The sequence below is a fragment of the Tachysurus vachellii genome, chromosome 15 (assembly GCF_030014155.1).
Source record: "Tachysurus vachellii isolate PV-2020 chromosome 15, HZAU_Pvac_v1, whole genome shotgun sequence".
Classification (NCBI taxonomy): Eukaryota; Metazoa; Chordata; class Actinopteri; order Siluriformes; family Bagridae; genus Tachysurus; species Tachysurus vachellii.
This window is the reverse complement of record NC_083474.1, coordinates 16,803,112-16,818,408: the sequence shown is the minus strand read 5'-3', so window position 1 is coordinate 16,818,408 and position 15,297 is coordinate 16,803,112. Positions and strand designations below refer to the sequence as shown.

Genomic DNA, 15,297 nt, shown 5'->3' with positions numbered 1-15,297 from the left:
GCGTCTCTACATTACTACGATAGAAAAGAGGTGTTATTTGTGTAGTAACAGCGTTTAGCTCAGGAGTTATTGACTCAGGAAACTCCAATCTGTGAATATGTGGCCAACTTCCTGCTCCTTCAGTTCTCTCCAGCTCTGGAAAGCTGATCCTATATTAACACGTCCTACTTCTTGCCTTATCGTAAGTCTTCGCTTTCTTTCTTTGTTTTTATATTCCATGTCAATGTTAAAACCGCTTTCTGCTAATATCACAAATGAACACTCTCTCCGCCCATATTGACAAGACCCGCCCCTTTCTGCTCATTGGCTACACATTTGTTTTGATTTTTGTTTATTATTCGGCCCGACTCAGTTTTCTGAAGCATTTCTCAAAAATCGGAGACCCTGCCTTTAACAGTCCAGTTTTGGTGCAGCCTCAGCTTTCTGTTCTTGGCTGACGTTAAACAATAAATAATGTGGTACGTGTTTATCTGCTCACCATAAATGTACACAGCAGTTATCTGAATTACTGTACACCCTCTGTCAAGTCAAACCAGTCTGACCATTGTCCATTGACCTCTCTCACAACCCTAGACAACACTGTTGTATGTAAAAATCATAAAATTATAAAAGTACTCTGCCACCAACAATCACGCCATTATCAAAATAACCCAGATCTTTTTACCCCATTCTGATAACTGATGTGAACACTTCCCTTGCACAGCAAATGAGAGGCAATAGCCAATGCATATGTCTTTATTATGTAGGTTTGTGAACATGTTTTAACTGTCGAATACAATCAGTATACGTCATAAAATGTTGACGACAAACATGGAGATGTAAACACAATACTAAGTGAGATGAACACTGAACTCTCAGGTGTGTGGGACTTCGGGAGCGAGTGACACAAAAATGACAAATGCGTAAATAAAAAATCAGCAACAACGTTAAAGAAAAAAATGAAATGGGATTGAATGTGTGATTTTGAAAAAAAATAAATAAATAAAAAAATATTCAAGATACCTCACTATCCTCTGCAGCACTTACCCCAAGAAAGCGCTCACATACCCCATGTTTAGTCATTCAGCCAGGAAATGTTTAAGAACATATTTGCACTATAACTACAACGTTAAAGGCAACAATTTAGCAGTTTAAACCACGTTGCTCTAATTAATGTTATCCGCAGTGATATGTGGCTCAGAGTTGTAGGTCTGTGCTGAAGCCAGCGTCTTTCTTCTTAAATCTTTCTTAGCAAACACAAGCATCAGGTTTACGTAGATGTGGCTCACAGGTGTGCAGCTTATTCTAAATTACAACTGATTCAGGTACAATAGACATTTTACTGAACTGTATTATTAAACTATATATGTACATATTACATTACTATGCCGAACACCATCTTGTGAGGAAAGTCTGTGAAGCAGGAACTCTAAATTTCAGAGTACTTAACTAGAACCTATAATCTTCTATCTTATCAGTTACATTAACATTATAACAAAGCAACTCAACATATCTTGGCTGACTGAGTGACTCTGGGGTATAGAGGCTAAATTACTTCTTTAAACTCTCCGGTAATAAGGCACCAAAAAATGTTTGTTGCTCATAGACTGAAAAAAAAAAAAGAAAAAAAGAAAAATTTTCCTCCCACATAAAAGTCCAACAGCTGAGGAGACAATCAACTTGGCAAACGTTGCAACTTTTTAGTAAGACCAAGTTAAGTGTTCCTACTTTGGTCACATTTGCATGTACATTCATGTGTTAATAATATATTAAGCAAAAGCAACCATTTAATCCAAAAAACCCAAAATTTACAAACATATAGATATGTACACACCATATTAACACATATAACCCTGTTTAAACTCCCCACACTGCTGCAGGGCTGGATCAGGAACACTCCTGTTTCCGTATGGCATCTAAGTGCATCATCTTTCTTAATGTCAGCTTGACCAAACAGCCCAGATTCTGAGTGCCGACAAATCAGAATGTGCGTTTTGGCACCATGCCACATATTTTAGACCATTCACTACTTTGAAATTTCTTATTTTATATAAGAATAATCTTCTTGCTTTCCTGTCAATGCAAACAGAAACACAACAGTCACCAAAAAATGTGCTGAATTGTGTTAAAAATAAACGCACTGTTAAAACAGAACTGATGTGGATCTTCGAGCATCTTTGAGTGTGTTACCTACACAAGACTCCTTTAGAAGTAGAGTTACATAAGCCTGGCAATAAACAGTATAAACACTTCAGGAAAACAGAAAAAAAGTTCTCTCTTTTCCTTTTTTACTCTGACCACGATAATGCGGTCTCTGAGTGTTTTTCCTTATATACGCTCTCAAATGCCTCTTGACATTTGTGTATCCATAAGAGTTTCGATTGGCACAACGAGCAGCAGCTTTTCCAAATGCGAGATGATTTCTGACCTCCTAAGTGGAGATGGCAGCTTGTCGGTTGAAGGGTCAGGGAGACGATTTTAGCGGTCGAGAAGGTAGACGACAATCTCGTAGGTGACCATCATGATGGCTGTGTTGGGGATCTGGCGCACTAGGTGGGTGGTGAGGCCACGGTATAGTGCTTTGAACCCCTCTTCCCTGGACACCGTACTCACTGTCTGTAGGAACGAGCGGTACTTGGTGCCTTCCTCCCTCAGCCGGGTTCGCACAACCTCTGCATGAAAAAATAAATAAATAAATAAAACAAAGCTTAGCGCTTAAAAATTAAAGCTCTTTATTGTAATCATTTAAACTTCATTAGAGTCTTATCGGGCTAAATGGACACAGTGAATATCTGCCTATCGTGAATTCTTACACTGTAGATAATTAACTTAAATAATGAAAGTAATATAACACTAACACAGTGTCTGTATTCAAATTCCACTTTTTTTTATACTCTTTAAATCTGCCATTACAAAGTGAACATATTACTATATCAGTACTAATATTAGGATCTATCTGAACTGCCTGATCAAGGTACATGGTCACCTAGTTTCATTACAATCAAATCTCTGTGTGTGTGTGTGTGTGTGTGTGTGTGTGTGTGTGTGTGTGTGTGTAGACAAATCTCCTCACCGTGAGGATAAGCTATACAGGTGGCACAGGTTTTGGAGGTGGCGGCAGCCATCATCATGCACACAAAGTCGGAGGCATCTCGAGCAGTCTCGTTCTCTTCGTTCATGCGAGTAGCTGCTCTGTTCTCCAGGATGCGCCGTTTTATGCTCTCGTAGATCACAAAGTGGATGACCGTCTCTGAGATCCCGGCGTACGATGCAGACATGCCACGGTAAAACCCACGCAGACCATCTGTCTGATACACACGCTGCACACACTGCAGAGCGCTCATCTGCCGCTCGCCACGGTTCCTGAGAGAGGAAAGACACTTCTACAATTGTAACACTTACTTGTAATAGCACATCATCATACTCCATGCTATAAATATATATGATTTGATTACACTCCATAGCATTTACCTGGAGTCTAATTGCAGTCGGGTCTTGATTAGCCAGATCGGGTTGGTTGCAGTGATAGCCGTGAATCCTGAATTAAAGATCAGAGAACAAGCTGAATTTTTCCGTTTTACTGAAGTAAAAGGAAGTGTAATTGTGATTAAACATGATTAAGATGCAACAGGGTGACATTGGTTTCCAGATATTCAGACAGAGAATATACGGTAATGTAAACCGAACCAAAAAATATCTAAACAATATTTTTAAATAGCATTTTAATTGCAGAGTCTTAATTTGTATCATTTAAGAATGTTTTGAGGCATACAAGTAATTTTGCAGTTGGTAATCTGAGCTCGTCACTTTTCTCTACTATGAAAAGCAATCATTTATTTCATGGCTATAATTAAAGTTTATTTAGGTGCTCCCAACGGTCAAGGCATCAAAAAAAAACAAAAAAAAAACAACAGAGACAGACCAAAAATTATATTTTTATATCATCATGTAATATCAATGTTTCACTTTTCCAATCCCAAGGAAACAATAAATAAAATATAACTAAATCTAGCAAATATTTTGTAAACCAATTTAAGCTTTAGATTAAATTAAACACTAAACCATTATATGCAATATATAAGCATTAAAACTGTGCAGTAGCTATGAATAACTGAATTCTTAGCTAAAATTCATTGTTTACAGTTAAAAAAAAAAATAATAAAAAACTTCCTTATTGACTCTTGACTCTAAACCTTCCTGAAAACTCAGACAGAGGAGAATTAGAGAAGGAAGTAAAGTTGCACTCATCTCTCTCTTTCTTTGTCTCTTTCTTAAAATTTCCCTGCCAAGAATGCAGATTGTTAATCTTACATACAAGATATGTGTTTCGCTTCCCCTTACAACCTACTTAATAATAATGAATAAAGCTTCCTCTTACTCTAAATACAGCGCATCAGCCAAGACATTTCGGGTGTGTTATGCACAGAAGTGACAAAGCTAAGATAACTAAGATTACATCTTATAATGATCCTCTTACAGCGCTTAAAGTTTTTCAACAAGGATCTTTCCTTTAGGTCTTATTAGTGGGGCAAACAATGTCCTTTAATGAGGGGAGTTTAATAATTACCGCAGTCCTGCCACAGCGCTATACAGGAGGCTTGGGTGACTGATGAGGTCCGAGCTGTGTGTAAATGTGTAAGATGACTGGTGAAAGGTGTAAAGTGAGAGATTTACCGGCCATGCTAGCAGACACCATGTGGACCTGTGTGGAGTCAGGCTCCAACATGCTGTTCATTCGCTCCTTAGTAGAGGAGTAGGCGGCAAAATAGATCGCCCTGGATTTAAAAAAAACACAAGGTGGTCACGTTTTAATGCATGCAAAAAATTAAATAAAAGCAGAAATTCAAAGCCTGACTTATCAGAGTACCCAGAGCTGCTGAGATTAATAATAATGATGCATGATGGTGTACATGTACAATGGCAGAGTCATCACAATACACAGCACTTAGTCCAAACATCGCTTCGCTAAACAAACACATTAGTCTCATTACAGACTCTTCTGCCACGTGTGCATTAATAGACACCATCTTAACACCTCTCTGCTTCTTCCTCTAGGACAGGAGTCAGCTGAAAAGAAAGTGAATGTGTGTCCATGATGAACAAACAACGATCTATCTTTTAAATGGACACTGATGAGAAAAAGCTTCTTCATTAAAGCACACACAAACATGATTTTTTTTATGGTCCAGTCTGGTGCTTGGTTTGTGTATCCTCTGTACTCTCTATTTTCCTGTCAGAACTTAATGCAACGCTGTAGAGACGCGTCATGTCAGCTTCCAAAAAAGGAAATTAGATAAATAAATATAAATATATAAATAAATGTTTAAAAAATATTATAATAAAATAAATTAATTAAAAACATTAAATAAAAACAAAAATAATAATAAAAAAAAAGCTAAATAATAAAAAAAGCAAATAAGCACCCAGTCTTTAAACCAGCATCTTTCAGTCCCTGTCCTGGAGATGTCATGCATTGTAAATCACATGACTGTTTTTTCCGGTCACTGATCAGGAAATGATCAGAAAAACATTAAGTAACAAATAGGAAATGTTCAGATAATGATCAGATAATGATCAGATGATTATACCAGGAAATGGCACAATTTGACCTATCTGGCTTCCTTGATTTAAGTAACCCTTGGAATGAAAGTTGCAATTATCACCATATGATATATTTCTTTATTTACTGTAATATGCAAAGACACAATTTCAGTAAAGTTCATTTACAAACACTGTATTAATAGAATACACTGAGACTTGTCGTAATGTCGTAAAAGTTAAATAAAATGCTGTCTGAACATAACTTACATTAACGTTAGCTAATCAGCTGCTATAAAATATATGGATAGCTGTTGAAATGGCTGGCCGTGTTGAATGTTGCTGTGTTAAATGGATCTGAAACTTTTAACAAGAATAATGTCAGCTGACCTAACTGGATTTTCGAGATGTGATGTGTGACATTTACAGACAGTAGGAAAGATTATGAAAGGAATTGCTGAGACTCTCTGTACCACATAAGGTGTAGTGGCATTCAAACCTATAAATGACATCATAGAACGAACATGTTACGGTGGAAAGTTTTGAGACATAAAGCTCTATGACTATTAAAACAGCCTAAATCTGTACTTTAATGCTGTGTGTAATTTATTTATCTACAAGATAAAGGATCTACAAAATGTTTGAGAAACTCTGCCCTGAAGCTTACAGAACCTCCATAACGTCTTCCGCCAGAGTCTTCAAAGTTACACAAGTGTAAACCTGGAGCTCCTGAAGAGGTAGAAATCTTCCACCTGAACCTACCTTGATCAAGTCCTAATACTAATAATACTAATACTTATTAATAACAAGCTGAGCTCTTTGGTGAAAGGCGGCGTCTGAGATAAGCTAAATTTACCTTTCCCATCTCATCGCAACCTTTAACACTCGACCCAAACGCACATCTTCTAATAGTGTCATATGACCTTTGGCCTTGTAGTGTTTGTCATGACTATTTCTGAACATGAATGCTTTAACATGTGTATGTGTGTTTTATAAATACAGCCCGTTTCTAAACATAGCACAGTGATATTCAGCCATAAACACACTGGTGGCTGTGTATGATGTTCAGTGCATTCCCAACATGCAAGAGTTAATAACATGTTTGAATGACACAAGCAGCTAATTTAGGATCTTACCATAATTTCAATAATCTCACATGAACTGATATACAAATCGCATCAAATAACAGCAGTCTCCGTATTCATCCCCCATATTATACTGTAACGAAATGCTTTACGCTTTTAACACTTTCACTTTCCTAAGCGGAGTATCTGTTCCTTTCATTTAATGCGTTATTAAAATGCACCCGATCAAGCACTTCCTCTGATTTAGGTGTATGCTCGAAGCTTTTTTATTACAGATAATCAACTGGGTTAGTAATTGTAAATTAGGCTGTGAATAAAAGTAGAGCATGTGTGGATTATTTTGCGCAAGTAGTTTAAATGCCCAGAGCGAAACTGCCAACAATTTAAACCAACATATAACTCTCCTGGTGTGAACATGGTGTCAGCTCATAGTTAATCATACTAATGTGAAAATAAAAGATCGGAATCAGACTCAAATGTTGAGTTCAGACTTCTCATAGTTGAGATGTTGGACATCGGGCTGTCCCGATTGTTTGGAAGCTAAAGACTTCAAGTGAGTGTTGTAGCATGAACAGAGGAGACACAGCTAAACTGAAGTTTAGTGTAAGTGCTATAAAACGTGTTGCTGCGTCAAACTGTGACCGAATTATTTCTACAAGCCAAGGAGTCTGTGAAAGAGTGCTTGTGCTACCAAGCAGTGGAAAAATTACCTTGACGGAGCAACTCCTACTATATTAGGGCCAAGACCTCGGAACAAAGAACGAGGGCCTTCCTTCTCCAAAATCATCCTAAAGAAGTGAGAGAGAGAGAGAGAGAGAGAGAGAGAGAGAGAGAGAGAGAGAGAGAGAGAGAGAGGTCACTGTAAGAAATTATGTTTGTGTTTTTAATTAAAATAAAAAAGGTCTCCTTCTGGGTGGAACCTTGAAAGGTTTCTACACTGAAAAGAAAAAAAAAAGAAAAGAAAAAAGAGAGACGCTCAATCTGAAATGTTCCCTGAAATGATCCCCAGAAAGAGCTTTTATTTTTTTCCTCTAAAAGAGTAGATTCACAAATACACAGAACAGGCCAGAGGGACCACAACAGAATAACAAGGTGGAAGTGGTTGTGTAAGATACACAGATTAATTTCAAACATGCACTCATGTCAAAGAACTCCATCTGCCAGAACAAAATTTCCTTGTCCTGAACAAGTGCTTAACACCTAATGGCTTCCAGGACTTAATGTCACCATTTACACTTATCCAGGATATAAAAAAGAAAAAGACTAGTAATGCTAATGCTAGGCGCGCACACACGCAGCATATTACCTTAAAGAAAAACTGGTAGCTAATGTTTCATTAGTCATGTTCATTTTAAGAACTGAATAAAATGAATGTTTCATCCGTTTGCATTTCATCACGTTTTAATCAATGCACAATGTTTACATTTGCTAAATTAAAGGTGCATCGTATTACATCACTGTATCGTGTTGAAGTTGCATCATTCCAAGACAAGTTTATTTGTTCTCTATGTTTTCTCTATTTTAATTACAAGGATAAACACTAAATAACACAGTAAATTCGAATGTATTTGTATAGCGTTTTTAACAATTGACATTGTCTCAACGCAGCTTTACAGAACAAACAAATCAAAAGGTTAATATAATGCAACAATTCAAGATTAATATTAGATATATTTAAATGTATTTGTATTTATCCCCAATGAACAAACCTGAGGTGACTCAGGTGTCTGTGGCGAGGAAAAACTCCCTTGGATGGAAGAGGAAGAACCCTTGAGAGGAACCAGATTTAAAGGGGAACCTCATCCTCATTTGGGTGTGAAAATATACAGTCTGTCCTCAAAGATCACCCAGTTAGCATCTCCTCTTAATATGTCTGAAAACTTCATGAAGAACAGTTCAACTGGAGCTGGCAAATCAGTAGCAAATCAGCTTCTTAATGAGCTTAATATTGTGCTGGTTTTAATATTAAGCACTCAAAAGGATAAAAAACACTAGCAATGTTTTATTACTAGCAATAAGCAAAGAAGCTCACACCCTTTATGGATATCTCAAGTAAATCACAGGGCTGTTTTGGGCTTTGAGCTTTTCTGTTCAGGGAGCAAAAAAAAAAAGAAAGACAATACAAGCTCACAAAATGTTAGTTTGACTGCGTTGCCAGTTCACTATAAACATAATTACATTCAACTGACTTGCATAATGCTGAAACATGATAACCTATCCTCAGTATTGTTTATTGTTCTCTAAAGTTGATGGCTTTGCAATTAACCGTCAGAGTTGGGAATTAAAAAACAAAGGCAAGAGGTGATGTGCCAAACAGTTTGAAACTCTGGGGATCATGTGCTAAACTGCGGAAAACTAAGGGCTGGAGAATGCGAGCACCACGATTGGCTGGAACAGGGGGAGTGTATGAGTGGGACCAAGAACAGAACTGACTTTCATAGCAAAACAAAGAGCGACAGAGTGAGGAGGTAGGATTAAATAAGGAATGTAAATAATAAAGAACGTTTCATGACCGACCATATGAGCAGGCCGTATAATGTCATACGATATATAGCTTTGCTGACTCAAAATCTCATGTGTGATCCCTGAACTCATGTCCAGTCCAGAGTCGTGGTTCGGTAGTGAGATCGCAGCCAAACAGAACTGAGAGTCAAAGCCATCACGGCAAGAATGAGTGTGAACCTGGCAGGCTTTACATACACACTTTTCTTCTAATGCCAGGGGCAGACTGCTGCAAAACGTGTAAAAAGTGTAAAACCTTAATGCCTTAATGCTCAAGTCTGAAAAACTTGAATGTAAAAGTAGCTGCTTACAAATGCTTGCCAAAGTTTCCAATTAAATTCTGTATAACACTACAGTGGTGGTGGAAGGAGTTAATTATCATCATTATTTTGTGTGTTTTGGGGAGAGTGGTGGTGAACGCCCAGATGTGGAGTGATTCTGGGAGGAACGCCCAGATGTGGAGTGATTCTGGGAGGAACGCCCAGATGTGGAGTGATTCTGGGAGGAACGCCCAGATGTGGAGTGATTCTGGGAGGAACGCCCAGATGTGGAGTGATTCTGGGAGGAACGCCCAGATGTGGAGTGATTCTGGGAGGAAGGCCCAGATGTGGAGTGATTCTGGGAGGAAGGCCCAGATGTGGAGTGATTCTGGGAGGAAGGCCCAGATGTGGAGTGATTCTGGGAGGAAGGCCCAGATGTGGAGTGATTCTGGGAGGAACGCCCAGATGTGGAGTGATTCTGGGAGGAACGCCCAGATGTGGAGTGATTCTGGGAGGAACGCCCAGATGTGGAGTGATTCTGGGAGGAACGCCCAGATGTGGAGTGATTCTGGGAGGAACACCCAGATGTGGAGTGATTCTGGGAGGAAGGCCCAGATGTGGAGTGATTCTGGGAGGAACGCCCAGATGTGGAGTGATTCTGGGAGGAACGCCCAGATGTGGAGTGATTCTGGGAGGAAGGCCCAGATGTGGAGTGATTCTGGGAGGAAGGCCCAGATGTGGAGTGATTCTGGGAGGAAGGCCCAGATGTGGAGTGATTCTGGGAGGAAGGCCCAGATGTGGAGTGATTCTGGGAGGAACGCCCAGATGTGGAGTGATTCTGGGAGGAACGCCCAGATGTGGAGTGACTTGAGGTAGCGTGTCTATATGTAGATGTTGGGTAGAACACCTGGGTTTGGTGTAGTTTTGGGAAGAATGTTTGGAGTCTATCCCACTGTTTGGGGTCTACCCTCCTGATGAGCTTAGATTTTAGGTCCAGCGGTCTGGTGTGGTGAGGCTTTTGGTAAAATATCTTTGGTGAGATGTTACATCATGAATTATATATAAAAAAAAAAAATGATAAATAAACGTACATTGGTATATTGTTATAAGAAACATAATCTACATCAGGGTGATGTGGTGCAGAGCATCTGTTACCACTCTGAAGATGATTATTTTCCAATAACAGCAAGCCACACTTGTTTCCTCACCATCCTCTCATTTATTTAGTCCATCATGACGCTAATAAGACAAACCCAAAAAAAAAAAATTAACCTGGAAAGTCCTTACAAAAATGCTTACTCGATAACTACAGCTGTTACGGTATTTCTAATGAAACGAGTTGAGTTAATTTGTTTGTCCAAATTTTGAAATCCACTACTAAGCAGACTGGATGTGTACCAAATAAATCAACAACAAAAAGTGTTTTTTGAACAGCACTAGAACATGTTCTGGTTAGTAAGTGTACACACTGAGGACAGTGATAAAGTACGTACTTGAGGCAGTGTAAGGGGCTGGGTGTAGCCACTCTGGTCATGGTGGCTCCGTTCATTGTGCTGAGCTCGAGCCTAGAAATATAAAGGGTTATTGAAGAAGACTGCAACCTTGTCTTTACCACCTCCAATGGACATGTCAAAATGGCTCCCACTGTACCACCACACCTACACAAAGAGAGAGAGGCAGACAGACAAAAACACAACTTAACATGGCGGTTTAGGTGGTCAGCTAATTTCATAACAGAAAAATGAGGTTCTCTTTCATCTATTTTGTCCAACATTTTGACGAATACATTTGTCACAACTTGTTCTGACTGTTGGCTTTCACTTCCTTAAGGACACGCTGTGCTGTTATAGTACTGGGTGTGTGTGGGTGTGTCAGTAAGTAAGTAATTACGCAAAAAAATTATTGTGAGTTATAAGATATCATGAGGAGGGTCACGTTTAAAGTTTTCCTTCAAAAGCTCATCATACACTTCCTTCAGACTATAACAGCGTATTGTTTATTACCTGCCTAAAGTGTGCAGTTGGCTCTTCTAGAAATAAGGGAGTGCACAGGGTTTTTTCTACCCAGAATTCCCCATTATTATTATTATTATTATTACTACTACTACTATTTTATTCACTTTCCAAAAGTTAAATTTGCTCCCCCGAGTTCTCGACCCGCACACGCTCTCGCCCGCACACGGTTTGCTACACGTACACAATGTATATTCAACAGTATTCATTAAGTTAGAAAATCCAGAAGAGCAGTACTCAAAACAGAGCTTTCAGTAGGTTTAAAAAGGTTTTAAAATCTGAGCTATTGCTGTAAGTCAAACCAGTCTAGAAGCATGTGATTTGAGATACAGCACTGGTTTGTTTGCGCAGTTGGGAACAGTGTCACAGTGAAATTTCTAAGGATACCTGCGGTTATCTTGTGTGTGTGTGTGTGTGTGTGTGTGTGTGTGTGTGTGTGTGTGTGTGTGTATGTGTGTGCACGTTGGGATCTGCTTGTATAAATTCAGCCTTTTTACTGATTTCATTTCTGATCATCTGTAGGCATCAAACCAACTTCATGGCCTTAAAGGGTGAGACAGTTAGCTAGAGAAACATGCCTTAAAGTAATCATATACCCTCCCTGTGAGTGAAATTACATGCCAGCATTAAACAAGGTTCAAGATTTTTGTTATTGTCGCTATACTGATTACAGTGAAATGAAAGCAATCCTTACAATGCAACTCACCTATTAAAAAAAAAATAATTGCAGTCAATGCAACAGTAATAAATGAGTCATTTATTGTAAATGAGGTATAAATAAGTATGTAAATATTTATAAAAATAAGAAAATACAGATATAAATACGTTATTGCACGATAGTCAAACAAAGGAATTCACTGTTTAGTATCAAATATTAAACATTAGTCAAGCACAGCTTTCTGAATATGAATTAACCAGAAAACAGCTAAAAAAAAAAAAGCTTTTACCAATAGTGATCATCAGGAAAAAAATCAAAACTGTTCTGTAAAGAACAGACTCCTTAAAGTCATGGACTGTCATTCACTCAGGAGCTGCCAGTAACTGCATCCTGTTCCTCATTGTGCATCACATCACATGCTGGATCTCGAGATTGTTAGCATCACAATAGTTATAGTTATGCTGACTGGACTGACTTGGGAAACCAGATCCTAATTATATTCTGTGTTCGGTTCTTAGCTTGAGTAGATGATGCAACACAGCATGCACATTATCTCAATATCAATATTTTTGTCTTAGTTGATGGAAAAATTGGCCAGTTCTGAGTTGCTAGTTTACAACAGCAACTATTTTGAATTTCTATGCGTGATAAAGGCACAACATCTGCACCACAACATCGTCCACTATCTTGTTTGTTTTGAATTGAACGAGTCAAGTGACTAAAAAGACATCGCTTTAGTTATTTATTTTAAATATGTCCACTTTTAGTCCTCAGAACAATACAGTCATTCAATCTTCTGTAACTGTTCACAGTCACCAAGACACGAGACACTGCAGTTCACAGCCAAAATGTTAACCAAAGGTATGCTGCTATTTTTAAAGAAGTATTTAAACATGACTACTTTTTTAAGCTCAAAAAAGCTTTTAGTTATACAGCAATGCAAACTGTTATTATTATATTATCTCATGCATTTCCTTTAAATAGCTGTATGTGTCTAAGGCTTTGAATTAAATAAATTAATGGTGTAAGATATAAATTAATAGTGTAAGATCAATCCTGCTCCTGCAATGAGACACCAAACCAAAACAATGTTTTTTGGTGTACAAAATCAACAGCATCAAGCAACGCTGCAGAAGTTCCAATATCACAGCACTGTTTTGAGAATAGGAAAAGCTGGAAGAAGTTATAAAAGCACTAATTAACAAGACAATTTAATACGTAAGATTTCCCAAGTTTACTGCATCATCCACGGACCTGTTTGCTGCGGTTTGCTTATCCAGGTCAGTATATGATGCAGAAAACTCGGGACTGCATCCAACCCTTCAAGAACTGTATACATACCAAAGTGAAGAAAAGGGCTTAGAAAATCACTCTGGATTCCTCACATGCAAGTCATCTGCTTTTTGAACATTTACCATCTGTTCTTGTGTCAACCAGACACAAGAACAGTTTCTTCCCCCAGGCAATCTACCTCATTTAAGTTAAGTAAACAGTTAAGTAAAGTTAATGTTCCCCTATTTATGCAATAACAACGTGCAATAATCTTATATTTATTTGTTCCCACCTCCATCCTAGTACATCCCTGCATCTCATTCTATTTTATTCCTCTCCATCGTCTATAGCACAACAGTTCATTTTTTCTTAATCTATTTGTATTTACATGTATATGTGCATTTGTATTTATTTATTTATTTTATTCTCATCTCATTTTTATTGTCTGTGTCGTTGTCGTCTCTTGTGTTCTGGAAGACACCAGTATGACTGAGAAAAAAAAAGTTCAGCTGACAATTTGTCTTTTACATACATTACATGTGTTTTTGTCTTTTACATACATTACATGTGTTTATGTCTTCTACATACATTACATGTGTTTATATGTCTTTTACATACATTACATGTGTTTATATGTCTTTTACATACATTACATGTGTTTATATGTCTTTTACATACATTACATGTGTTTATGTCTTCTACATACATTATATAGTGTGTAATACAAGCAATAAGGTTGTATAACACACTATACACACACATCCACACACACACACACACATTATATATATTATACATACACATACATACATATACACACACACACACACGCATATATATTACACACACATTCATACACCAAACACATACGTCTCTCTACTTATATCTGTTTTGTAATATATATATATATATGTGTGTGTGTGTGTGTGTGTGTGTGTGTGTGTGTGTGGATGTGTGTGTATAGTGTGTTATCCAAGCAACCTTATTGCTTGTATTACACACTATATAATCGCATTTTGTGTAGATTATCATTATATACACTATGTTTAAAGCGGATTATGACAGATTATACTACAGATATACAAGAAGTTGTTTGTAATATGAATGTAACAGCACTCACCCTCCAGCAAACAGATGACCCAGTGTGTCTATGTGACTCATCCTCACACATAATCCGGACGAATAAAAACAGATAAGATTTGTGTAAAAAGCTGAAGAAGTGTCTTGACCTTGTGACTGTGCTGAACTTCAGCAGCGCCTCGTGGAACAAAACCGCGACATAAAAACTCGCTAGCTTCGTTTGCTAATTAGCCAAATGTGCTAAGTCCACAGCCCTGTTCGTGCTACAAAGCTACAAAGCGACAAAGCTTATAACGTACAAAAAGTGAACACACAAACCCCGACCCTCCTTCACATATTTTCAGAGCTTTCCCCCAAACCACAGACTTTGCCCAAACTCTCTCTATACATAGCAGGACGCAATCAAAACAAACACGACAATTGTGCCCTAGATGTCGTAGTGTGTATACGATTCGCTTGTACTATGCTAACTGTGCTATCTAGTGCACGAGTATAGGGAGTAACGGCTATAACGAAATCCAGCCGTTGTTGTGGCAGTGTGTCATTGACCAATCAGCGGAGGCAAAAACAGAGCTTCTGATTGGTCGCTGCGTGTGTGCACGTCTCTTTCACGTGCTATCTGTGACAACGCGTGTTGAGGGGCTGATAAACAGAAACGTTATGAAAGTGTGTAAACGTTAACTTTACCCCATATTTACGTCATTAGAGCTAAAAGCAACATAGATAACACTAAGTGGTTCTGGGCTATAAATAAGATATTTCTTGACCTTTGGCCAAATAATGACAGAATCTGTACAGACGTGACTAAACAAAGCACATCAGACTGATTAACTGTCCAAAAGTGGACAGAGTGATTAAAGAGTTGTGTTAATGATCTGGTGACGTCTCAGTGCTTCCCAACATGTTCTTGG

The 15,297-nt window shown here is 38.1% G+C and overlaps 1 protein-coding gene across 1 annotated transcript; it reads right to left on the bottom strand.

Moving 5' to 3' along the window:
* Nucleotides 1–719: 719 nt before the first annotated feature.
* LOC132857623 (solute carrier family 25 member 36-A-like) lies at nt 720–14,841 on the bottom strand. The gene is made up of 7 exons (XM_060887571.1): nt 14,427–14,841; nt 10,858–11,022; nt 7,313–7,390; nt 4,654–4,754; nt 3,451–3,517; nt 3,053–3,342; nt 720–2,651 (listed from the first exon to the last, which is right to left on the bottom strand). Exons 1-7 carry the CDS (start codon nt 14,465–14,467, stop codon nt 2,458–2,460), a joined length of 936 nt encoding a protein of 311 aa, XP_060743554.1. The 5' UTR covers nt 14,468–14,841; the 3' UTR covers nt 720–2,457.
* Between the last annotated feature and the right edge of the window lie 456 nt (nt 14,842–15,297).

Excerpts from the sequence above, each read along its gene's own strand:
- LOC132857623 (XM_060887571.1), bottom strand. The coding sequence starts at position 14,467 with ATGAGTCACATAGACACACTGGGTCATCTGTTTGCTGGAGG. Across the intron at positions 11,023-14,426 it reads GGTCATCTGTTTGCTGGAGG|GTGTGGTGGTACAGTGGGAG; the intron begins GTGAGTGCTGTT and ends CTCTTTGTGTAG. Across the intron at positions 3,518-4,653 it reads GGTGTCTGCTAGCATGGCCG|GATTCACGGCTATCACTGCA; the intron begins GTAAATCTCTCA and ends TCTTTAATTCAG.